Here is a 27,770-nt window from a genome sequence, read left to right on the forward strand (position 1 = left end):
GTGTAGACGATAACTCAATCACAAGGCGCTTTCTGATGTGAACCAGGTACTTACAGCACTGATGTAGGGCTATCCCATTTCGTAAAAAGATGAGTATCCTCAGGGTAAAAAAACTGTATTGTTTAGTTCATGATATGGAAAATTTGATATGATTCAGCATTCCCTGCAGTGGAAATACACGACAAATAGCCCAATGAAGTTTAATTAATTCTGATTGGATTTGTCATCCAAATCCGCATAACAAGTTGATAGTGTTAATTTGATTTTCCAAAAGCTTTTCATCTTTGATCTGAGATATCCAAGTTTAATTAAGGTTGAAAAAGTCTTTGATGGTTATATTTTTAAGTGCATTGTACAAAAAATAAATCTGATTGGCTTTTGATGTCTTTGTGACTTAAATGACAAACTCTTTTCCCTTTAGATGACATTTTTCAGTATCCTAAAACAAAACAAAAAATAACGTTGAATTTCTTTTGCAATTATTTATTTTGTTTCTTATATCAATGATCTCTGGCGTTAAAATATTTGTCCTTGTCCTATGCAACCCTGTATGTACTAAAATAAATTTATCTTAATGGCTTACATTATCCAGATTACAAGTCAATATCATACAATAATGACAATTTAAAGTTCAGTTTTTCACTGTTATAATATTTAGTCACTAACACATCGTAATGGTGTACTGTTAAACAAAGTTTCTTTTACGTGCGATTTATCTTTACGAAAGTTTATCACCGTGAATTAATATATACAACAAATATGAAAAAAATGTTATCTAGAATACTCAGTATACCGCGATAGTAAACAGCTAGGGCATTTTGTAGTCTGATGTTATTAATATGAAACATAACAACATCTAAAGTCACCTATATACACTATTATTTATATTGTGAGATAACCACGAGTTATACGGTTTGGTTATGTAACAGTGATATTAACAGATGACACACCGTATACCGACGTAGTCTATATTCTGATGAACATCTTGCCTCAGATTAACTGTGTTATCCTCGTCTATGTACCACTGAGAGTTAATCGGTAGACCCTTTCATGTTTAGCCTCCGCGGATAGTCCTAAACCTTACCTACGGCGATCAAGGTATTTCTACAAAGGCTATATCCTAGTCCAGGTTTTCAATACCATACGAACCATTGGTATTTTTCATTACTTGGATACCCCGCTTGGCCCGATCTCGAACCTTTTTGAAATCTACCTAACAAGATAGGCAGTGAGCTTATTACTGACTTTCTGGAAGTCCTGGGTAGACCCGGTGGCTCGTCCCATAAACTCTTTTTATAATTACTTGTAAGTGTACTTCACTCCGCACCATGCCGTCTCTCATAGCTCAGAAAGGTCCATACAGGCTATACCTATACGTTACCTTCGATAATATATCAACACGGCTATACGATGTTGTGTGATTTTACGAACACAGATTTGATATGTTATTCGTGTTTGATTTTACACACACAGCCTGTTGATATGAATGAACTCCAAGGCAGTTGGTTAGAGTAAACTGACTGGTGTTGTAACTCCGCCTTTATCGGACATCAAAAAGATCGACCGGAGAGGTGTTCAGAAGGGCTAGGCCAGGTGGAAAACTTGAAAAACAAAACACAACCTTTACAAATGGTGTTTGTCCATAATAATGGATTTAGGCGCTTGTAATGAGTTAAACATTTGTGCAAGTCAAACACTTATTGGAGAAAAGTTAAACATTGAGTGATTGGAAATGATCCATTTAGGCTGGCGTCACGCCCCCTCGACACGCCCCCATAACAGCTTTTGAATGAGTTTACTAAACTCACACGTGGTAAGAGCGCTAATATACAGGCTTTAAATAGGAAAACTCAAGACATTTCAATACATAATTACAGAAGTTGATGAAGACGAATATGGATGTATCGTGTACAGAATATCTACTAAGAAAGACTTTCGTAACATTAACCAACTATAATGAAAAAACAACGTGGTTTAACGTGGTTTTAGGTTGTAAATATCACTGAAATACATTAATTGATATTCGTTGAAAGTAAAAACTGTGTGTTCACTCTGAAAGTAACAGTTAAACCATCAGGCTTTTTCCTTGGAAAATTCTCATTTGGAATCTGTGACAACAGTGTGTTAAAGCCTTGACAATGGGATGTTCACAGAAAAAGTTACAATCAGATATGGTCATAATACTACTGGTATGGATACCAGCTATTTACGGACTCGTGTTCAACCGACGAGCAGACATGTGTGAACCAATACAGATTCCTATGTGCCAAGGGATGCCATACAACATGACAAGAATGCCCAATCTCCTTCACCATAGTTCACAAGAAAATGCCAAATTATCAATTGAACAATTTGAAAAATTAATAGAAAAGAATTGTAGTGACGTTTTGTTGTTTTTCCTATGTGGCATGTATGCGCCTATATGTACAGTAAACTTTCAACCTGAACCTATTCCCCCGTGTTGGAGTGTGTGCAATCGCGCCAAATTAGGATGTGAACGGATAATGAATGAATATAATGTGTCGTGGCCGGAGAACCTTTCCTGTGACAATCTGCCTCGTTATGACAGTGGAGTATGCGTCTCTCCAGCAGCCATCGTCTCCTCTCTGCCAGACCGTTAGTATTTCTCTACTTTTACTTTCACTTTGATCTCCATCATCACATATAGCGTTGATGGAGTCTTAAGTTCGTAAATGTTTAGAACCTATCAGTCCATCTTGATATACATGTGTATATGCAATCCCAAGTCGATTTTGGTACGAAAACTAACACCAACCGGCCATTCCATATCATCAGTGGTAGGTTTATTCATGTAGAATACTGGATATATTATTTATCAAACTATTTTCCCCCTGGCATTCCGATATAAACTATAATGCCTAGAATTCAAGTCTCTTGTCGAATATCTTTTTGAAGTTTTGCACTTGACAGCCAGACATCAGACTTTCGGTATTTATCAATAAGGTAAATACAGATAAATTCGCTCGGTGAATAGGGAACATGATAAATGTTTCAGATGTAGGCTTTGCCAAGTAAAACACGCTCGGATCAGCTACAACCACCTGTAGGTACATCCCTACTCCGACTGTAGGTGCACAATCTGTATCAGTAGCCAGCTGAATGCTATCACAGAATCGAAAGTGGAAGAAATTTTCTCTAACTTAACTTTACTAAACTTATGTATTTCTCGTTACGTTACAATTTTTTTTCGTATTTAGAAAACTGACACTAAACCACTCTGTAGTGACATTAGTATCATACATAATACATTATAATCTTAAAGCATTCATAAACGTTTGTTATGTAACTAAATTTTCACATATAAATATAGGTAAAAAGATCGTATAGTAAACAGATAGCGAATGGGAACGCCTTTAAATTACCTCAGCTTCGTTGCGATAAAAATTCGATTGGTACATATGGTGTATGTATTTGATTTCTCCATAGCTAAGCTTAAGTTTATTAGCTTCGAGACAAGGCTCCTCGTTTACTTTGTTTTTCTGTCCTCTCATGGATAGCCAGAATACGCGTCTAAAAGTTAAATTTGTGATATCTACATTATAGATATTAAGTACCAATACTCGGAGCAAACATAACAAACGTGATATTCCTCTATAGTATCTAAGTATTCCTTATATTTAAGCATCATGTAGATATGATTGTTTTATAGAACTACGTGTTGAAGTTGATCCCTATTAAATAAGTTTGAGTGACTATGGTAGTGTGTCCTAACCTTGGAGGAGACTGATCCCTTACTGTAAACAGAGTAAAGAGAAGCATTGATAGATTATTCTGGTTAGTTTAGTTATATACATATAAGCTCATTTAGGGCGTCAGCCTTCCTTGTGTGTTGTATGAATGCGTTTGTCGAGTTTGGTTTTTGGACACTGCTCATTTAGAGCGTCAGCCTTCCTTTTATATTGTATGAATTCGTTTGTCGAGTTTGGTTTTGGGAGACTGTGGTATACTTTCTTCTATGATAGATAAGTATGTTCGTCTTATTTCAATAGGGTTTTAATTGAGTCTAGTAATTTGAACAAAATATAATTGACGTTGTCTAATATGTACATGTATGGGCGGTTCTTTCCAAGGGCATTATTTTGCTGGACAAAATTGTAAACAAAATGGTCCAACAAATAGTACGAAATAAAGTAAAAAAAATGGTCCCGCAAACAGTACGAAATAAATTAATTTGATTTATTGTATAGTCATATGGCGAAGTTGTAATTAAAGAAACCTTGGAAACCTTGTAAAATATGTGATGGCTCTGTAGGGTGGAGTACAGAATCCCAATATGCCTGGAAACGTATTCGATTTTGTTGTACGACTTCGGTAAGTTTTTGTTTTTGTTACATTAATTTTATATAATATATATAGAGTAAACACTTAGTCGATAAGTGAAAGAAATTTCTCGTAGATGTTATGGAAAAAACAATATCCTCATTCCGGCATTTTTGCTGGGTTAAACAGAAGTCGCGTTAACAGAACGTTTCTTCTGTCACAAAAAATATACATAAGTAACATACGAGCAACGATTATATACTATTAAAGATGATTTTAATATGAAAGAGGACAAAGAAATTCCTACATACCAAACATATTACTTAATAAATAAGTTTGTTTGGCCACAAATATGCATTTCATGAGATCACACACACATTAGACATGTTTTTATACATAAATTATGATGAGTTCTTACAGGTAAAAATATCTCTGGTTATCATATAGAAAATAATGAATATAGTAGATTAATAATGTGTGGTTTTGACTCGACGCTGAGAGGTAAATGTTAAACATAGAAGATTAATAATGTGTGGTTTTGGCGAAACACTTGTTGAATTAGAAGGCGGTATCGTTTAGGTAATTAACAGTGTTGTTACTAATGATAAATGGGATCGCTCCCTATGTCAGGGCTTCGTATTACTCTGGCTCCCCACTAGACAGGAATGCCAGCCATGTACACTCTCGTAATTGATTTATGGAAAAAGACAGGCTCTGTTAATTAGAAGTTCCCTTTATGTTAATTGGAGACTATTACTAACACATTTGGAGAAACCTTATACAGAACGTAAAAACGGCTTGTTTTAGAACATACCAGTATATGTGGAAAATCGCTGTGACTAATGCTCACCCACTTCAAGTATCATGTATTTAGAATACACAAACAGATAGAACGGTTAAACAGAATAATCCATCTTGAATAAAGAAACATAAGTACTAGTTTGAAGTTATTTAATCAACTAGTTGGATTTTAAAGTAAGAATCCAATGAAAGGAAAGGAGGTACATTTTTGATACAATATAATATGAACTTGATCGTATCCCTTGTATCATTATTTTAACACATAAGAAAATTGTGAAAATCCGATCATGTTTTAAGAACAAACTACAGAACTTTTAAATGCACCCTATCACAAGGAGCCAACACGAATATGCCACAGCCTCCCTTTATATGCATACATACACACACGAAACACATTGGACCCAGGTTGAAAAGGACTTACAAACCAACCAATTAAAATATATATATTATTATAATATACATATTGTATGGGAATGATCGTTCAATACTTATATATGGACCATTGTTTATCATTAATAATTTTCTGTAGAGCAAATGCCTACAAAACATATGAAATGACTTTCTCCGATTTTTTGTAAGCTGGTCTGTTACAGAACAACCTTAAACAAAACAAAATGTGTTTATGGAAGGGAATTATGATATCATTAAATGAGATTAAGACACGCATTCTTTGATATAGTGTAAACAATACACTTTATCCCCTCTCCGCTGATAAACTAGCGCGAAATCTTCAAAGGAACTCTATCATGCATACAATTCGATCATCCAATTTTAGACAGGTCCTTTCTGTTGAACGTCTATATAACTTACAGGACCAAAGGGATCGCCGTTGGTTTGATATAAAGCGAGTTCAATGTTGCGATGTTTATACTAGCTAATGTCGTTGCTGATAACGCCAGTTATATGGCGTTCGCCAGACACAATTCAACAACACTATCATTGTGTATGCCCTGAAGAAAAACACAAGATAAAGTAGGCACTTTTTCGCATGGTGCGATGGTGTTACTGCTGCTACAACAGTTATCTGACAGTTCATATCAACTTAAAAGAGGTCCTACATACAATCTACAAAAGCAGACGGCTTACTTGATGTAACGTCAAAATCCAATAAGTTTATACTGCGTTAGCGAAAGTGTTAGAAACAAGTCCACTGTTACGATACCAGAGTCGGAACATCTCGTCATATCTTGATTTAAACCTTGATATTTATGTCGTTGTCGCTTTGACCTATATTTGTTTGAAAGGAGTCATTCTGACCTAGATTTGTATGGCGGGTGTTGATGTGACCCAGATTTGTATTATAGGTTGTCGTCGATGGAGAGGAAACGTTTTATTTCCGTCGTTTGTGAGTGGTGAATCTAGTTTGACGTTTGGTGTTATGATATAATGTTTACTGTCCCACCAGTGATATGCAGCTGAAATTATTCCTACTTCACAGTCTGGGGTAGAGTGTTAATCGTTTATCTATTTCTAACAATAACATATCCGTCAGTCAAACACAAACGATAGCGTTATGGCCTGCTCTCCATGGTTGATTACATTCAGCAATAAAACACTGTCTATGCAAGTGATTAATTTTGGTGCAATGACATCAAAATCCTTCTGAATACGTCCCGGAAATATCCCGTGGGTGACGGGCTTTGGCACAACTGTCTACCGAATACATCCAACAATAGAGATTTCCTTTCAATGGACGGGCAGAGCTGTTACTTTCGTCCAATTTTGATGACGAATAGTTGGTTATGTCGTGACAGGGCTTGAGTCACCCTTTGACGGTCCATCACCCCCACTGTCGTGAGAGAACACTGATACACGTTTGGAAGTTCTGTGAGTTAGATAACATCGTTCAGGCCATATATGCTCGGCTGAGTCAAATTAAGCAGGTGGTCTTGTTGAGTTGTGTTAAAGATCGTTGAGATTAGTAATGATTTAAGATATGAAGTCTTAATACATCAAACCTCTGATCCGAGATCTACAGAAAACAATCCCTCAGTCTTCCACACAACTTATGCTTAGATTCTATAGAGGCTACAACACGAGTATAACATCATTGTCGCGAAGAGATTGTGCTGGAAAGTAAATGTTATGTAATAAGAACCCGTGCACACCTGTTCAATTTGTAAATATTTATTTGTATTCAAAACTGTGCACCTACACGCTACATTACATTTACAAATCTGGAGTACAATGTCGACACCATTGACGGGACATAACATAACGCAATTTACAGGTGCCACCTATCAGCTAGATTCCAAAATACAAGTAACCTATAGTTTGAGGTCCCATTTAATATCAGTCAGGATAATATACATATTTTCAATGCAAAGTTTCGCAACAGCTTCTGTATTATGTTATGGTTCCAGACACAACAACGATGGCACGTCTAGATAACGGTTCGGTGCTATAGTACGAGAGGATCTGTTTTCTACTATACACAAGGGGAACTTTGCGTTCGATTAAAGTTTTGTGAATTTCTAGAGCGATTGAAATTTGCGAAAGTTGATTGCCGTGAAATAGGTCTAAATCTACTATAAGTCTCGTAGAACTGTTAATATCAAAATTAAATAGATATTGGAATGTCGCTGGATATTAAAACGCGAAAATGAAGTCGTTTCGAATACCAGATTTTAATTTACTGAAATGTTTCTTATATTTGAAAATATCTTTATTTCTTCTATTTAAACGAAATTCAAATGCACGTTCTCTAAGGCTATTTCGAGAGCCTGTTGAATCATCGTGATATTAAAATGATTCTGACTAAGAATATAGATATGTGTATTAACATCACACAATAGTATTGTTTAATGTTGAAGGAAGTAATATTTCGAGTACGAATCCATTATTTTGTAAGACAATATCCCTGGTCTTTCTTTGACGAGTGTACCTCTAAATGACTTATATTGTCGACAGTAAGTTACACAATACATACAACCCAAATATATCTGACCAGTAACAAAAACTGTCATAAGGAATTCAGTTGTAAATGATTTATATTTACTGTGAAACTGTTACAAACGCGTCTATGGATCAGACGGTAATATAGATCATCTACTAGACTTGTGGATAATTTACAACTTATATGGTGCCTATTTAATATCATAAACGCCGCTCTATCGCTCACATACGCTATTGTTATTTAAAGCGTATAATAATTTGATTGAACAAAGACCAAATATATTTTTAAACGTAAATTGTAAGGGAGCAGTATTGCCGGCGAACCACTAGGTGAACACAAGCAGTGTGGAAGGCGGAGAGACGGACTGTACCGCCACATCACTATAGTGTTAGGTTTGTTTAAAATAAAACATCTATAATATTTTTAACAATACCCAGATACCGTTGTAAGGATAATATTTCAGAGATAGGCGAGTTTGTACTGATCCCTAACGCACCAGGTCGAATCCTAGATGTAGGTAAATGGCAGTTAGACATTGGGATCCCCGCACCAGTCGTTTTCTACACAGCTTTTACATTATATTAAACGAGACTTAAATACAATTTGTATAAAAGTGATATCGGGCGTATACCAGTGTTAGATACAACTGGCTTCAACATAATCGTGTAAAATACTCCCCCCTCCCCCCCCAAAAAAAATAGCAAACACATATGAATACTTAAAAAAAAAACCTTCAAAGAAAGCATGACCACTAAACATTCAAGAAGCTTTATATAAAATACTGTCATAAAATCACTTTATATAAAATACTGTCATAAAATCACTTAATATAAAATAGTCATAAAATCACTTTATATAAAATACTTTCATAAGATCACTTTATATAAAATACTGTCGTTAAATCAATTTTTAACCGATCAACGGTTGAGCCATTAAATTAAAAACACATTGTGCACCTGATGTGAAGTTTAATCGTATGTGCCTAGTGTGGTCTAGAAACTGAGATACTGTGCATAATAATTTGTGTCGCTATGAATAGTATGATGGTTAGTGCTGTTTAAGTATTTTGTTAATAACAAACAATGAACATGAGTTTATTGATACATTTGGAAGCACAACACATCAATAATTATAAAACAAACAATTATATTTCGCGATTGCAATTACCTGTTGATTTGAGTGATTTTGTATGCGAAGGAGCAAACCAAGCCAATCGACAATATTATGTTTATATTTTTATGTAATAAAACACTAACGAAATAGTTAAAAACATGATTTGGATGTTTTTTCGATGTACACATACGCCTGGGTATCGCGGTGTTGTTGAGGTTAAGGGCTAACTGCAGCATAACTTTAGTAGATGTCGACAAAACATCAATCGGTTTATTATCCTCTCTCGAGATGTCATCACAAGTAGACAACAAAGCCAAAGACATAATGCCCTATCTACATTGTTTGTCCACCGGAGTTTCTATATCACTGTACAATGCCACACTTCTCTCATTTAACTAAGCGCCCCACGAATTTCAGATTGATAAATAACTAGGTTGCTGGTCGGCGGTGAAGAAATGAAACTTTTCGCCTGTTTGAAGTCCAGAATTTCATCAACGTCGCGATGTAACAAATTACCACCTTCACACGCCGGATAGTTCCCTTTGTAACTTAGCTTTGACAAATGAAATTCAAAATAATCCCGGTTCAGCCGCTTTATAAACCGAGAGCCTATTGTGAATTTAAATGTAACAGATGATTAATAGACAACCCGGTAATTTTTGAAGGTAAATTAATTTTTGCTACAAAGAAGTTTTATGCTATATTTGGATTCGTTTGTGCTAGACCGTTTTAGTAACAATGGCAAGGGTTACCAATGTTTCTTTGAAGTTGCCGCTTTTGAAGTTTCAAACATGTAGATTAATTTGTTTCTTTTGACGGCTAAAACTTGCTTTCGGCTTATAACGTTACTGAATTGGACCCATGATCACTTTGGTCGGTGAGATTATATTGATTTTGACTTTCGTTTATATTTAAGAAAGTAAGAAGTCATTCATTTCTGGCATCAAACGCACTCAATCATTCATATTATCTTTTTATTCTGTATTATATTGTGTTATATAGCATTGTCCATAATCACAGCTCGTTATGCATTTAGGATATTTAATGTTTGGATTAACGACATTTCAATGTCCAGGTATATACTGGTATATCCATGATCGTAAGACATATTCCTTTGAAATGGATTCATGAGAATAACAAAGGTTTTCCCCGATTGTGCCGTAAATAGAACTGAGGGACATTTAGAGATTTGGCACCTAATGTCGTATCTTGAACACTAGAACCGTTTAAACAGACATGATCTCAAACCTCAAAGAAGACAATATGTTGTACTTTACCAAAATACAGTACATAAAATTAGAAGATCTCCTTTTAGTCGCTTTGTGATGCGACTCCAACTCCGCGGTTGGAAATGATGAGGGTATTAAACTATCTCGACAGTAGTATTAGGTTTTAGTGTATGTACGCTTCTGATAGTATGATTCTCCGTCTGGACAGGACACAGATGAAAAAAGCCTTTGATACGTACGGTATTACACTTATGCTTGTCTGATGAAATAAGTCTAAATCCAGTTTGCACGGGCTATTTGTAAAACGCCTTATCGGTTTATCATTTCGCCAGTCGCGTGTTCCATGATCACAGGACCCACTCCACTTGGGTAATCTTTGATCAGTTACATGTTATTTGCTCATTCTTATTGCTTTCTTTTATGTACCAACAGATAGAGATTTGTTTTCTCGTTCTCGGTCGTTTTATTTCCCTTTGTTTTACTTTTGAATGCTGATATTAAGGATATATATCCGTGACTACAAACGCGTTTTGTGTCTTTCAGGTGGACAGCCAACCCTTGAGCCGGCTAAGGAGTCCAATGGGCGGAAACCTGACAGGGAAACGACCAATAAGACAAGAAAGAAAGGTATATACTCGGATACATCCGGCTGTGGTGTAACTTAGGGGGAGTGATCAGTTGGGCAGAAAATAACTTCTATTTGTATTTCATTAAAAAAAATAATATGATGATTGTTTAGGGTCACCAAACATATAATCAGTTTCGCAGTTTTTGGCTAACGACGCTTTTGCGTTGATGTAAGTTTCTGAAACTCCTGCCCAACATTTATATCTTAAAAAGCTAATCCTACGAATAAGTTACATTGATAGTCATGATGGAAATGTTAATTAAAGAAATACGATTAAAACGGTTTCTACATGAAAGGTTAAACCATGTCTATCTTTATTTCCTTAATCATGGGACAGAATATAATTACGGAATGAAATCAGTCACTCGATAACGATCGATTCCTTGGAACTTTGCTATTGATTAATAATTTCAATTTTATCATTCTAAATAATCTGATAATTTTATGTTTGAATCATAAAATTAACTTTTGCGGTCGGTATATACCGAATACGCTACTATCTATGTTGCAATAAAAATTAACTAGGCCTATTGCGTGTATACCAAATACTGCTATGCATGTGTTTCTAGTAAATATCCTTTTTACTCTGTTAATCATAATTACCAACAATGGGTGTGTCGTTAATTAGCCATTTGAAGAAAGGTTTACCAAATGATGAACGGGTCAGTGTCACTATTGACGCTTTGAAATTCAAGATTTAAAGCAATGGTACTGGCATAACACTTGCTATTGACACAGTAATGTCGTGATTGCTTTGATGTATGTAACCCTTTAAACAAAACAAAGATATCAACATCAGATACGTTCTATGACGTTTAAATTGTAAAGAGCTTTTAATCTTTAAACCTGACTTCCGACACATTTTGAAGAAGAACATTTTGTTTATCGTTATGAAGTCGTTTAATTGAACATATTCAGAGCGATAAACTGTAGCGTAAAGCGTGATAAAAGACACACAAGCAGTTATATAGATGCTTACACATCCTTGTTGGCCGTGTGTTACATCGCCTGGTGGACCAGTTCAACCATTAGATCTATTCAAATCCCAACATAACATCGATATGTCCTCCTAAACGTTCATAGGGATCAGAGTCTTTGATGAAAAAGTGAAAATGTTTAACACACTTCTGAGTGAGAAATACTATTTGCTGATACAAAAAGAATCAAAGCACCGAATAGCATACCTTGTTTATACTTGGGGTTAAGCTGTGAGCGAGAGGCTCTGGAATCCATTTGATTTTTCCTATTGAAGTTAATATGACGACCACCATCCGGCGAGAGAGCTTTAGACAGGTCGCCCCACTACAAGCCGAGCCGGCAATTTCAAAGGAAGCGGTTATGTTTGAAATATAGGAACGTCTTTCTTGTATGTCATTGCGAATCCCGTCTAGTTAATAACTTAAGATGGCTACTTTAATGTTTGGATCCACTCCGAAAACATCTATAAGAAATGGGGTTAAAGTAGCGATAGAAAACGTCCATAGAAAACCTCGCTTTATACAAAAGTACTGGGTAACTCCGAGCTGGCATCACGGCTGCCAGGCATACCACGGAATAGCTTCTCCAGAATAAGTTGGGGAAAATGAAGACGTATGCCAAAGTTCTTGGGTATAATATGTTTATGTTTTGTAGATTTTTTTTAATTATATGATTCTAATTACTTATACGAACGTCAAAATGTAAAAAAAAATATGAGTCCTCGGATCTGATATTTAACATCAAGTTTATAAGAAATATCCCAACAAATTATGATTAAGATTATTTCATAATTTTTTTTCTAATTATCTGGAATCCAACGGGGATCTTTTTATGACTGTATCATAATGGTAACGGCATTCAATTAAATTAACGTGTAGTGTTCTCTAATTTAAGGTGGATGTCATTGTACAAAACGACCAAGGCTGAAGAAGAGACTTTATAAAAAAGGAAAATTTAATTTTGGTAAGTGCTTAAATTTTTACGCAAACATGTGATTTAAGATTCATTTTAATGTAAAAATGACATTTCCTTTCTCTATATTTCTATTAAGATTTGACTTAAATAACAACGGAGAGCGATTTCATATGGCTTCGTTTCCCATCAACTGCCGATGTGATTTAAAGCATAGGTGGAGTATGTGAGCTGTATATTCATTAAATATATTAGCAAAACATACGATAAAATAGCATGTCAATCAACATTTCAACGTAGTTATACATACTATATGTGCCGAGATATGTGAGAAATACAATAAGTTAATAAACTTCCGAGATACAAAAACTCCGTTTTCACTTCATTTCTAGTACATTACACGCACTTCATGACTGACTGAAAAGACATTTTCTTACGGAAATAATAAATAAAAATGTCAACAGCATGAAAGTAGAAACAAAGTAACCCAAAAACATATGTGAAAAGTAGTAACTAATGTAATGTCGAGGTCAAAGGGTAAAGGTGTCTTCTCGGTAGTTACATAAGTCAATAAAGCAGCGCACACCTTTACCGGAATGACTTATTGCACCAGAACAGGTAACGTCTCGCACTTTGTTGTTGATATCGGGGTTAAAGAGTCACCTATCATATGTTATATCTGCCTAGAAAAGTTGTAAATAAATTACACTGATGCATACTTGAGGTAAGGTTGCAGTTTAAACACAAAATGTTGTAAGTAAATAAAGAGGAATTCTACTCTCAGAGATCATTAAGGTAAGGTTGCAGTTGGCGTGTTAAATGTACATAAATATACTTGACAGTTTCTTGTAATCGTTAATGCTAACCCAAGCCACACTATATCAGCGCTGTAAGGTGTGCCGAGATCAAAGGGACCCGGGTAACAATGAGGGCTGTGTATTGGGAGACGTTTACAAATACCTGTAGTTGTATACAAATTGCCCCTGTAAACGGCAGAAACAGCACGAGCGTAATGTCGTACAGACTAATTAGTTTCAGACACTAATTACATTTTACACCTGGATTTCCACATTTGTTTACCAATGTGTGCTGATTATATGGTAACCTCTGCAACGATGTATGTATGAATGGTTGGAATAAAAATGTATAAGTCGTCAATGATTGCGTACGATTATATTTGTCATTACATTCTTGCCTTAGAGTCCGTTTGTTTCATTAAATGTAACTACGATATAAGGTAGAAGTACGTAGGCGTGATTCTGTCTGTTATAATTTCACAGAATATATGAACAATTAACAAGTATATTTGCAGTCTAATATCATAATCACGAATGTCTCCCTCTTAATTATAGATTTGTCACATAGAAAATGATAGATGGCAGTCACCTGATTTTTCATTATAAGATCATTTAAATAAGTCTCCACTGTATGCAATGTGTGTGGAAACCTGTGTGCTTTGCGGTATATTCATGTTATCATTTTTTAAATTGTGGGACTCATGCATCCTTTTGATTATATGACTGAAGTATGCCGCAAAAGATACCCCACTGCACACCCCACCTGTTCACATTATAATGGCAACGGGTAAACCAGTCGTCCCACTCCTTTTATCCAATGCTTTCTCCATATATAATCTTAAAACCTACCTAAACCATTATAACCTGGCCACTAATGAACGATATTTTATTAAGAAAGATGTCGACAACAAAATTGTACTTTTGAGTGAAGACTTTGTCCCCAGTGCCTGGTTAGTGTATATAAGCGCACCTGTTATTATTGAGGTTTACCACCCGATGAAGGCAGCACTCTGGTTACATTCTCCGCTGGTATCAGGTTTTATGTGATGTTTGTCCTTCAGCGTGCTCTTAAAGAATCATTATTATGCTTTATTGGAATCGGACACCTTTCCTCACGCGGCAGACCACATTTCTGTAATCACCAGTTAAGTTGTATTATATATTTGCCAGCTCGCATGGCACAGACGTCTTAGATAAAGGCCATACGGAGATTTTGCTGAGGCTTAATAATTTCGGCAGTCGTGCAAATATTTTCTTTTTAAGCAAATTTGCATAGGCCTTATTGAAAAGATACAGAAGTACCACGTTCCCTTAATTTAGATTACGATGTTTTTTTTGTTTGTTTTTTTGTGTGTGATGGATTTCCAAATTGTTTGAAGGTAGTATTAATTGAAACTAAAAACATTGATTGGATAAACAAAATGGTATCATGTATTTTGATTCATTCCTTCTCATTCCTATGTATATTAGATTATTAAACATCAATTTGGAAAGATGTTTATAAATAGAACTACTTTGACATTGGTTTTGATACAACAACGTCGTGCGACTAAAATCATAATGTATTTGAGTGTCATTAACACATTTTCAAATATGTCCTTACTACTTCGTAGATTACTAACTGAGAAATTACGGCAGAATGGAGTTATTGAAGGTGAACATAATTCATCAAGTTAAGATACGGAATCCCACCCACGTACAAATTTTGATCATTTGCGCTAGGTTGTGAAAAGTAACTGCGTCATTTCCGGTGACGTACTGTACTTTAAATATTCAAAGTTCCACAACATCGCGTGCCGTGTACAATATTTAACAAAACACGCCGGCGGAGTGATAGACAGCCCATCAACCTTACATTATCGTACATGTTAAGAGGTGCACTAATCATAATTAATCCAGACATGCGTCCTTCCAACCATACAACCTTATCTTCATAGGGCTTTTGATGGTAAAGATATGTAATTTCACGACAGTTCCATGAATGAACATATGTAATATTGCTGCTGATTACCCTATTTACGGATTATCGTGTGTGTGTGTGGTATCATCCTGTGCCATTCAAGTCCTACAAAAACTTGATGTGTTGAATAGAATTTGCAAATTCACGTTCTCGTAATCATTGAATGAAAAAATCGAGATGTACTTTAAGTCCTAAAAATATACACATCGGTAATTAATGGCCATCGTGACTTTTTGAATACCCCTTTATTAGGCTGCGTTATAAGACAACTACAAAAGACTCTGTAGATTTGTATTTGATGAATTTCTGAACTATCCGTCTCAGTTCGACCTTTTAACCTTAACATATACAAAGCATCTTTCTTTTAGTTTTTTAAACTGAAAGATCTCTCCATGTAAGCCGTCATGGTTTCTTTTTCATTAATAAAACATATCTTTAATCCCAATACCCTTATTTCCTCAAACACTAAATTATTCTTGTGGTAACATTTCCATTTAACAATTTTATCATTCTCTCCCCTGAGACTATTCTCGTTTCTGTGTTGAAGTAGAAGGTACCGCCATCCCTTGAAAACATTCTCTCAACATATGTCCAGTAACTACTGTACAAATACATGGTTGTCTCTGCTCAATGCATCTTTTTAAAATGAGGTTTAATGTCTCATATGATTAGTATTTTAACTTTGTCTTCAAATGTTGTATATTGCAGCAATAAGAGCGCGGATTCTCGGACACGACACCGCCAACACCATCAATACAGTGACGAGAGTTAGTGTCATCAAAGTTCTCAAGAGCACACGTGTTCATATCATAGAAAACAACGGGATTGAACTATGGACCAATTCTACGTGTGTCTGTCCAAAGCTGCTTCGCCGTAAGGAATATCTCATTCTCGGATACGACGACCCCGCCACTCAACGACTCCTCTTTTTTGATAATTGCTTTGCTACAAAATGGCAGAAAAGATGGGAAAAACGAATATCGGTAAGTTTTGATATTTGAGGTTAAGTGCTACATCGTGTAGATAATGTTATTTGCGATAGTGCGTAGTTGTTAAATAAAACCTTGTAAGTGTGCATTTTGCCAAAAAAAAAGTATTCTACTAGGTTAATGTAAACGTGTCTATGTTTCACACAAAAGGGGTGATATTCAAGTTCAGTGATAAGTTTCAGCATCTGCTGCATCAACATTCAAACAACACACTGTCTACCATGAGTGGTAATCTTAATAAAATTAATGGATATGATATCTGTTGTTTGATTTTCAACCATAAGTTTACTGAATGCGAGGTATACTGGAAACTAGAATTGGAAGATTCGTCAGCGACTCAGATATCAAAAAAATATTGTTAGTTAATCTATTTTTGTTTTTGGAAAAGATCGATTAAGAAGCTAAAAGAAGAAAGAAGGAAGAGGTAGTAACTCTGTTACTCAAACAACCTTGGATGACACCATTTCTGGCATTCCATACATTAACATTGTTTGGCATTGTCTATATAATGCTCTAGGCCTATATGGATCGCCAATGAATATTGCAATAAATAACATAATAAATCATTGCAGCAACTATATATAACATTTAGTAAGGAACTACACTTAGAAATATTTGTATTAGTTAAAAATGGAAGAATGTGACATTCCTTACACCAAGTTACGCAACATAACACAGCCTGGGGTAAAGCGTGCCCGTGAGGAAATTAGGCTTTTTAATTAGATTATTACATACGACATACACAAAGGAATGATAATTCACATAATACAACAGAACCTGGATAATAAAGAAGCCCGTTCCAGATGTGGGTGTAAGAAATCTGGACAATATTGATCGAGTTACCGATGTTTAGCCTGAGTGGTTAACATCGAGCATATAGGCACCCCATGATTTATAGCACCTAAATATTACCAAGGACCTACAATTGTCAGGAATGCCCATCACCAATGGGGGTTTTATGTTAGGAATTATTCTGATGCTTTATTTTGTAACATTTCTGTATTTAAAAAATAAAAATAAATGAAACAAGTACATAAATATCACGACGCGCTTATCAAAACTCAAAAATTATTTACGGGATTAAATGATAAATTTAAAGGAACAATCGCGTTCGGATTATAAAGAGAAGAGCAGGTTTGAAAAATAAATAAACATGTCTTAATTTGTATAGGTTTAGTATGAAAAACCTTTATTTGTTTTTTTTGTTTTTTTTTCAACTTAATTTTGTGAAAATGATTGTGACACAGTATAATACTATTAATACATCACTGTGATTTTAAATATAAAGTCTTTCATTCAGAAATGGAACAAAAAGAGAAGAACGTGTAGAAAGAAGAAGCGGAAAAACTGCCGACTGAACCGGAACAAGAATAGAGTCAATAGTACAGGAACCAACCACAGTAATGTACGGAATCGGGGACGTGAAAATCGCCGGAACCGGAAAAAGAATAGGTAAGCTTCCAAAAAAAGCCATAATTTGTCATCGTGCACAATTTTGCTTATCTTAGACTAGTTCTTTCACGCACGCGTTTGTCATATAACTAGAATAATTGTACTAAGACATGAGACATGTCAAGTGCCTCAGATTATTATGCTACCTTTTTTTTTATACTTTTACAGAATTAATTCTACCTCTACGACATAGGCCACTATTTGACATACATGAAGGCAAGCACTGTGTACATGAGATGGAGACATGGTTCTGATGGAACATTGACAATATATGGATCCTTCCCGTCAACACTTGTGCTACTGTAAACAGCCGTCAATCATCATATTCGTTACACTTACGACGAATTCCGGCGATCCACGGCTAGCTTAGATGCTGTTCGACGATTTTGTCGTCTAATGAATTACCGCAAGGTAGCGCTGATAACATACTTTTGTCCTGGGACGAAAACAATGCCATTCTGTGATAATGTGACATGAAGCAAGACTTATGTTGTGTGTAGCTAGCTACGACATTGAAGACAAAATGTGTAAACTTCTGCTTAATATTGTGATCGACAAGTGTTGATCATAAAACTATATGACTGGTCCGTCAATCGATGATATTTATGGGACTGTTCATTCGAAATAGAGTGTGATTAAATACACTCGAGTACCTCTATTACCCAATTTGAGGTTTCAAGAAAACAAAACATGATTATATGTTCGCGTCTAACTGTACAAAATGTTAATGTTCAGTGTATTTAATCGTTCCGTTGATTTCAACAATGTTTGTTATCTATTATGAATTAGAGTTACATTACGAGAGCAGCGAGAGTAACTCTGCGGGAAGTATAAAATACCTATTGTTCTCAAATACATAGCTTCAATGAACATACAGTACGGTGCTGCTCCTGTCCAGGTAACCACCACACATTATAATGATAATCGAAGTATTGGCACTAACAGGAGCATGAATGAAGGAAAATATTTTAGCTGTCTATAACTACTGTTTTAGTTTGCTTAATGTAATTTTCAGATGTAATTCAAAAGTTGCTCGTTGACGCTTTAAGCGTAATTTATAGTCTAAACCAAAAATGGTTATTACAGAATATGAAATACAGTCTAAGCTTATTTTAATTTTGATTTTTACATTTAAAAGCATAATCAACAAAATATTAAGATAAGTGAAACAAATGCAACGATACTAAGCTTACAATAGTCATATCATATCATAATATACGCATTTATGTTGGCTTTGCTTCACTAGAAAACCACGTGTTTAGTTTTTGGGTTTAGATTTCCTTTGGAAGGCAAGCTGGAGATATTTTAGAGCTATATAACGTATATGAATATACATGCATTTAAATGTACGTAAATCTGTAACCCCATGCTTATCGACATGAATTAAATTTTCCAAATAGATCATCTTTTACCGATATTAAGGTATGACAATATCAGATTAGGTAGAATTATCTCTAGATATTTGGCTTTTAATTTCTTTATAAGTCGCACTATATCCTTGTTTTATGAACAGTATTTTAATAACTCGATTCTAAAGCTAAGACAATATTATATCTTGATGAATTATGTGATTTTGAATGGTAATATATATGCTACTTAGAATGATTTATTGCCGGTACGACCTACGATTGTATTTCTGTAAAGTGGTGATTCCATGTTGTTGATTCCTATTATTTATTATGTGTAGCTATGACGTTACAATAAGTAGGTAGAACATATATTGTATAATAAGATGGTGTACATATGATGTGTATATATTTATTTGACCATTTCTCGATGGCGTTAAACGTCTGTCGTTTGCTGATTGCCTTTCCTTTCATATCGTCTTTTCAAGAAAGTTTAAGTATATGACAGGAAGATTTGGGGGATACAAATACATTTTGACATTAAAAATTCAACATGAACATTCCGTAAATCACACATTCTCTTTACGAAAAACCTCTCGTACAATTTTGCTTTCAAATGACCTTAGCTATAATCAACCAGTCAACAACACATACAAACCACGTATGTATGAGTAGCATATGTTTGTTTTGGTAGACCGTTAAAGATGCTACATCGCTGACAAATGTTTTATCTATAAAACAAGAGCTGACTAATTAGTACTTTTCTGCAGTAGCAAAAATTACTTACTTTAAACTAGATTATTACATAAAAAAATCCATGGAACTATCCCTATATAAGATGAGGTACCGTTTGTGCAGACAAAAAAGGCAAACCAAAAATTGTTTTATATGTATTTAGTGTTTGTTTGAGATACATATATACACGATTAAACAACAATTCTTGTCTAAAAGATAAATATTGTTCTTTCTCTGTCAGGAGAGGAGCTTTGTTGTAAATATTGGCGGTACCAACTATAACAGTAACGACTATCATCACTTATATAAAGGTAATGATACAAAAATGTAAAGATATACAAATAAACAAGAATTTACAAAACAACACATAAAACTATGAACGGATTATATCTGTGAAACGAGTTGACCCTTTGATTATCAATACCTTAAGAAAATGCTTTGTAAAATTGCTTCGGACATTACCAGGTCTGTGATGGCGGTACAGAGAGCGTCTTGTTGCAATATACGAATTGTTTCTGTTGTACAAACCGATGAAATAAATATGAATTAAACCAATCTTTGTTGTTGTAAACAATTACGTGATGTATAAGTGTATTATCAATTGTATCGGGTATACAATTTGAAAATTTCTGATATTCAACGAATCTTCTGACCAATATATTATGCAGCAACTAAGTGTAAGACTATAAAAATATCTCGGTTGGGACATATGGAAAGGGTATAGGACTATAATCGAAATAAAGTATGTTTATCAAAACATTAAAGTGAAATGTTAATCTACTATGTATTTCTTTAATATCCAGGCAAGTCATTTTTTGCGCAAGAAAATTATTACCATACCTAGGACACATTCACCTATATATATTATTATTGATATGAATAAAAAATATATTTCGTATAACTCATATGAATTCTAATTATGATAAGTAAAAATAGGGTATCGAATTCAAAAATCATATATGTTGGTAACATATGACCTCCACGATATAGATAAGTTTTTGATATCATTGAAATTGCTAACATGAATTAGTTGTTTGCCTTACAACAAACGCACGTGGGTGAAATAGTACAAACAACATGCTATATTCCGGATTTGGAATTTCGTTCATAGCAGCAGTTATGGTAGATATCGAATTTAGTCAGAGGTGTAAAATGTACATTATGAAACAGATTTCCGTTTACGGCTTCCCCCTGATCGTGTATCTAGTTTCCGGCCTATATTTTGAAACGAAGCTTAAAGTAGGTAAGTACTTTTAGGGTATTTAGGGAGAGTGTTACACGAAATGGATACACCGCTACATTGGATGACAACAATGACAGAAAACAATATCTTCTGTATATAGCAAAAAGCACATTTAACCTTATTCGAATTACAAATATTTATAAAACTGAAATGTACCTACAGAACAGTAGGCACATTTATGTTAAAGAAAGCACGTATTAATGGAATGGGTCTCTATAGTTAGCTTTGATCGGTGTCAACTGTAATAGAACCGCATAAAAACATGAAACTAAATCATATTGAAATATTTTTTTCTTACAATTTGATACATTTCACACTTTAATGATGCCAGAAACGGGTCCAGATGGCTTAGGTGCTATGTTTTACGGACATGGCTTGGGGATCAGTAGAGGAAAACATTCGTAGTGCCTACGACACAGACTTCGAATCGGCAAGCGGCCATCGGACACTTTGAAGACAAAAATGATTAATCAAAGGGAAACCAGGAAGTTCATATCAAAATAAGTATTTAATTTAGAGTGTTCCGTTTATTTTTCGATTATTCACTATCAAAAGTAAAAGCTAACGTCAATTAATTAATTACCGCGTCCTATGTAAAAAGTGTATTTTGTGTTTAGAAAGCGGCACTGGCGTCCGCATACTCACTTTGGCGTTTTGCTGTAGACATCTATTAAAAAAACTGAAAAAATGTTGCCTCACTAATCATCAGGGCAAATGTGAGCCACTACCCAAGAAAACGTAGGTGTTTGTATAAGAGAGTTCAAAACAACATCACATAGCATCACCTTTACGATCATGCGATGGGCTATACCGTAATTCCTTTCCCCGATATTTGAATATAACTATATATGATTATATAGCCCGCGGGTATTCAAACGATGACTGGAATATTGTTTCGGTTACACCCTTATATTCCTACGGCCTAATAGTCCGAAGTCTCTTTAGTCCAAAGGTCCAATAGTCCTAAGGCCCGATAGTCCGAAGGCCCGTTACTACGAAATCAGTAAATATTGCAAGTTATTCCGTTGTTATAATTCACGTAATTTTCATAGTTTGGTATATTTGCGATTGGTTTTGATGGTTACATTTTTAGACACAGCTTTAAAATAATTGATCTGCCAATTTATATTGACGACTAGTTGTCATTTTCTCATGCAGCATTGCATGATCAAACTTACATCAAAATTTCAAAAAGGAAAAAAATAAGAAAGAAATTGTCTCACACATCGTATAATATATCTCACAAGCATACATTCTATGAATTATGTTACAAACTTACAAGCTTTAAGATGCCCAAATGTAAACGTTACGTGCGCTGTAATGTGTTTGTGTAATGATTAACATTTCTCCATGGAAGGATGATGTATATGTATCATCAAATCTTACCAAAAAAATACCTTTATACATACACTTGTAAACGTCGCTACATTTATCAATAATGGCATCAATCAAAGGTTCTCAATTTATATATAAGATATGTTGTTCCTTTGATAAATGTCAAAATAAGTATTTGATTTACGTGTCCATCACACGACAGGAAGAACGATTGATATATAAAACATCCTGAAAAACTCAACGTTTGCGTAATGACGCAACAGAAGGTATATTGACTAGATGTGTTAGATATGCTCTGATTTTGCTCTTTTCCCATTGGTTAATACGTGGTAACGTGAAGTTCGATATATCCTATAGCATATCAACTCGAAATTACCATTTTTTGAAACATCGAGTCAAAATACCTTCTGTGACACCATACCCAAACGCTGAGTTCTACAGGGTAACGTCATGTAGTCATCGTTCTTCCTGCAATTAATATATCGATCGGAAAATTCTTTTGACATTTTTTCAAAGGAACTAAATACCTAATATAGAAATTAATGACCTCAGGCTACATCATCGGACATTATTTGATTCTACAACACCATATGATCCTCAACAAAGATCCATAATTGATAGATATGTACTTAACGACTTGATTTTGCATTTCTTTAATCCTTTCTTTGACCTTTTCTCCCCTTAAATGATGGAAATTATACCCATAATGATATTTGTTAGAGAAAATGTTAAACGAGATTGCAGTGAATATATAAAATGTATTATACTTTTTAACATCAAATGCGTTTACGTATTTCAAGATTATGCTCGTTTTGAAATTCGCTACATTTCGTTGTGTATTAAAGGCCCACTACCTTTTCGGAGCAAAACATAAAGGTTTCTTTAAAACATATTAATAACATCGGAAAAATATACTGATGGCCTAAGATGAGGTTACAACACCAAACATTTGCAAAATTTCTCTCGTAATATATGATAACAGTGGAGATTCATTTCGTTGTTTTGCCTTTTGGCGCAGTGATAGTCTACTACCGCGCGGTATTTATTACGACGGCGGAAAGCATAAGACGACCCGCTTTATGAAAATTTACATTTTATTTATTCTTATCAAATTGTTCAGAAGGTATGATACGTATAATATTAACGGTAAGTTAATAACTTTTGTTACTTTACAAAATTATCGTTCCCGTTTTAAAGATTAAAAGCCGTTTCGGAAAAGTAGTGGGCCTTTAACATTTTCAGTGTCAAATCTAAAGTTAACATAAACACTTTAAACTTAGCAAGTTTACTACAGTCGTTTGTATCGAAAGCTGTAATAAATGTTTGTTTCATTTCGAGCTCTGCATGTTCGCATATAAATTCCAGTTACATTATCTGTTGTCGGACTATCGGGCCTTCGGACAAACGGACTTTAGGACTAGCGGGCCTTCGGACTAACGGGCCTTTGAACGAACGGGCCATAGGACTAAAAGGCGGTCACCTGTTTTTCTCCTCTTCCGAGATTACTTCTTAACCTCTTCCTTCTTCTCTCTTATATCTCGTGTTGAGAAGGCCCGTATTTCCTGTTATGAGTATAATTTGATAGTATGATGAGTATGTCATCATGCTCAAGATCGAAAAAAAGGTACGCTAATTGGGAAGAGAAAAAAAAGAAGATAATTCATACGTTTCACGACCATGAAATTTTGGCAGAATTTGTAATGTGTACGCCCTATTCGTAGTAAAGCACCCAATCCGTCAGATTTGCATCAACGAAACTTTATCTAGTATTATTGGCGGATGAATGTCCTCTGACCTTGGTCGTCCGTACTGCGGAACTTACGTATTAGAAGTGAAACAAAGAAGAGTAACCACATACCGTTGTGACAGTTTACAGTGTGACAAGGGAGTGGAATCGTACTGATTGAATCATCAGATAATATAATTAATATGTAGGTGATATTGCGTGCCAGAGGGACCTCGCCCTGTCTCTGTGGCGGACCGCATCACAAATACCCTCAGTCTAATAAAAGTTACATTGTTATAAGTGTTAACCCCGTGTAACGAGATCTGTAATGAGATGTGATATGTATAAGATAGATGTAACACCTGTCGTACAGACTGTATTCAATTACCATATGTTTACCATTTCCAAATGTTAAACACAGATAACAGAAAAAAAAGCATCTATAAGCTTTGCCCACATGCCTTAAAATTATCCCGACAGATTATTAGTAAAACCCCCACAATAAGTGGTCATCATTGGCGTCCGTCTTAATATTGGATATAGCTAGGAATCATTTATTTGTTTGTTTGTTCCTATTAACAGCTATGGTCATATAAGGACGGCCTCCCATGTATGCGGTGTGTTGCATGTAAGTTGTGCAAGGTGCGTGTTTGGGAACACTGCGGTATATTCGTGTTGTGTCTTCTTGTATAGTGGAGCTGTTGCCCTTTTTATAGTGCTATATCACTGAAACATGCCGCCGAAGACACCAAGCAATACACCCCCACCCGGCCACATTATACTGACAACGGGCGAACCAGTCGTCCCACTCCTGTATGCTGAGCGCTAAGCAGGAGCAGAAACGACCACTTTTATAGACTTTGGTGTGACTCGGCCAGGGGACAGAATCCAGAGCCTTCCTCACAGAGGCGAACGCTCAACTCAAGGCCAAAAGTGAGGCGGTGCCAAAGGACGCATTAGGAAAGATAAAGCCAGTTAGTAAGAAGAGAAAAGATAAGATCCTTAATTAAGTCGCCTTATACGATCATGCAATAGGGACAGCAGGTACAATTCTAACGCCCTACCTGCAGGGCAAGCAAGGAATCAGAACCTCTAACCAGGACAATAGTTAATCGCTTCGTGTGTTGTTGTATATCATGATGCTTTAAATTATCACAATGAATGTTAAGGATATCACAGTTTTAAAAACTTTTGTTGACCAAAGTATGTCAACGCAATATGATGTTTCACTGTTTGGGAAACCAAATCTCCAATTTAGTACCATTCCGATACCCTTAAACGGTTTCAAAGGAAGAAACGATGAGGATGGTCCTCTCAGTATCTGAGTTTAATAACTGCACGAAAACAGTAAGAGGCTGTGGTATATATCTATGTTGCAAAATGGCTAGAACGTCCGAAATATCTCGCTCTTTTGCTTGACGAATAGGACAGTGTATTGAGAGTATTTCCTGAAATCAATGTATAGAGGGACACGTACCTCATAAAAGCCTTAGGAAAGGATAAGATGAAATTTTAGTCGTCTTTAATAATCGCACCTAGCGTTCTATTGACCACTAGAACAGTCTCTAGTGTATGCTCTGTTTGTTTGTGTGATTAAATTTGACTAAAATTGATAGTGTGTTTTGGGAGACAGCAATATCAAGTATTAGTGTAAAATTACATTTCATTTCAAACTATATTGCCTATTTAAGCCATTTGAGCGTTGTGTTAAGGTGGTAGTATATCCGTACATGTACGTTCGCCGAAAAAAACCCCAAAAAACAGTTAAACGATAACAAGGGAACACACATTGCAAAATTATTTCCGATGCAATGTAATCTGTGTGACAACTCTAAATGAACCAATGGGATATACTCTTCGCCACTGTTTTTTCTGCTTACTGGAGGGTTTAGGAATGGGTCATAAGGTTAACAGAAATAAATATAGTCACGTACATCAATCTTAATGCTACGGGTTGTATTTACCTGTGTTAATTACAGGTGCGCGATGTACCTGGATCCTGCTTCTTTGGCTATTGTTATTCACAGGTATCCCGACCCGCCTGTTCGATCGAACGAGAGGGTTCAAATAACTAATAGAAGATCAAAGCGACAAAGATTAGCTATTAGAGCTACATTTCATTTGGTGTAGCATTTCTGAACGAGTAAATTGACACGAAATCGGACGTACAAAGTTAAAATATCCCGGCGAGGGTTCGACATGAAAAATCGTTATTAGCCATTTTTGTCCGGTGACGTTATCATTAGGAAGAATTTTTCTCACAGGTACGTACCATGTTTACTAGTGTTTGTCTATTGTCTAAGTCCTAGTTCATTCAAAGGGTAACCTAATGCAAGGCTTTCTTATAAATAGCATATATGTATGTAGGAGTAGTGCGTACGGTAACCTGCGGAGATTGGCATGTAGAATCAAAGACCACACAGTTTTCCGCCTTGTGGTATACCACTTAATTGGGCTAATTTCATACCTGATGGTCATCTATAGAAGGGAGGTTGGCTGAATGGGCGTTAACTTGTCTGATAAGACTCGCACCTTCGTCGTCTCAGTTTAAGGGTCACACAGGATGTTTGGGGCTCTGATTCAGCATAAAACACTATCACTGAAATCTTTCAATTACTTTTATAAAACTTAAACGATTTGGAACTCTTTATTGTGTGTAAATTGAAGGAAGTTAACTATTTCGGGAAAAGAAGAGGTCCGCACCCGTGTACACCCTAACTCACGCGATGTGTGATATACACACGTTTATAACCTATAACGGTTTTACAGTACACAATAACAACCTTTAATGTATTGTAGGTTTTAGGGGATCAGAGAGAACAGTCTGTCAATTAAAGATAGAATAGTATTTTGGATCGTAAAAGGCGACTAAATTTAGGATCTTATCTTTTCTTTTCTTCCTAACTGCCTTTATCTTTCCTAATGCCTCCCTTAGCACCGCCTCACTTTTGGCCTTGGGTTGAGCGTTCGCTCCTGTGAGGAAGGCTCTGGGTTCTGTCCCCTGGCCGAGACACACCAAAGTCTATAAAAGTGGTAGTTTCTGCTCCTGCTTAGAGCTCAGCAAACGGGGAGTGGGACGACTGGTTCGCCCGTTGTCAGAATAATGTGACCGGGTGTGGTGTGTTGCTTGGTGTCTTCGGCGGCATGCTTCAGTGATATAGCACTATAAAAAGGACAATAGTTCCACTATACAAGAAGACATAACATGAATATACCGCAGTCTCCCAAAACAAGCACCTCGCACAACACACACGCAACACACCGCATACATGGGAGGCCGTCCTTACATGACCATAGCTGTTAATAGGACGTTAATTAATCAAACAAACAAACAAACAAAGTTGATTGG

At 35.5% G+C, this 27,770-nt stretch overlaps 1 protein-coding gene across 1 annotated transcript; it reads left to right on the forward strand.

The window, feature by feature from the left end:
- Positions 1-1,622: 1,622 nt before the first annotated feature.
- Positions 1,623-20,672, forward strand: LOC138329670 (secreted frizzled-related protein 3-like). Its single transcript, XM_069276917.1, has 6 exons — positions 1,623-2,616; positions 10,864-10,947; positions 12,821-12,889; positions 16,304-16,578; positions 17,885-18,036; positions 18,205-20,672. Exons 1-6 carry the CDS (start codon positions 2,139-2,141, stop codon positions 18,227-18,229), a joined length of 1,083 nt encoding a protein of 360 aa, XP_069133018.1. The 5' UTR covers positions 1,623-2,138; the 3' UTR covers positions 18,230-20,672.
- Positions 20,673-27,770: the final 7,098 nt, after the last annotated feature.

This window comes from Argopecten irradians, chromosome 8, assembly GCF_041381155.1.
Source record: "Argopecten irradians isolate NY chromosome 8, Ai_NY, whole genome shotgun sequence".
NCBI classification, from domain to species: Eukaryota; Metazoa; Mollusca; class Bivalvia; order Pectinida; family Pectinidae; genus Argopecten; species Argopecten irradians.

Bases quoted from the DNA above. Each gene is read 5' to 3' on its own strand.
- LOC138329670 (XM_069276917.1), top strand. From the start codon at position 2,139: ATGGGATGTTCACAGAAAAAGTTACAATCAGATATGGTCATAATACTA. The intron at 2,617-10,863 runs GTTAGTATTTCT...TGTGTCTTTCAG, and splicing joins CGTCTCCTCTCTGCCAGACC to GTGGACAGCCAACCCTTGAG. The intron at 10,948-12,820 runs GTATATACTCGG...CTCTAATTTAAG, and splicing joins CAATAAGACAAGAAAGAAAG to GTGGATGTCATTGTACAAAA.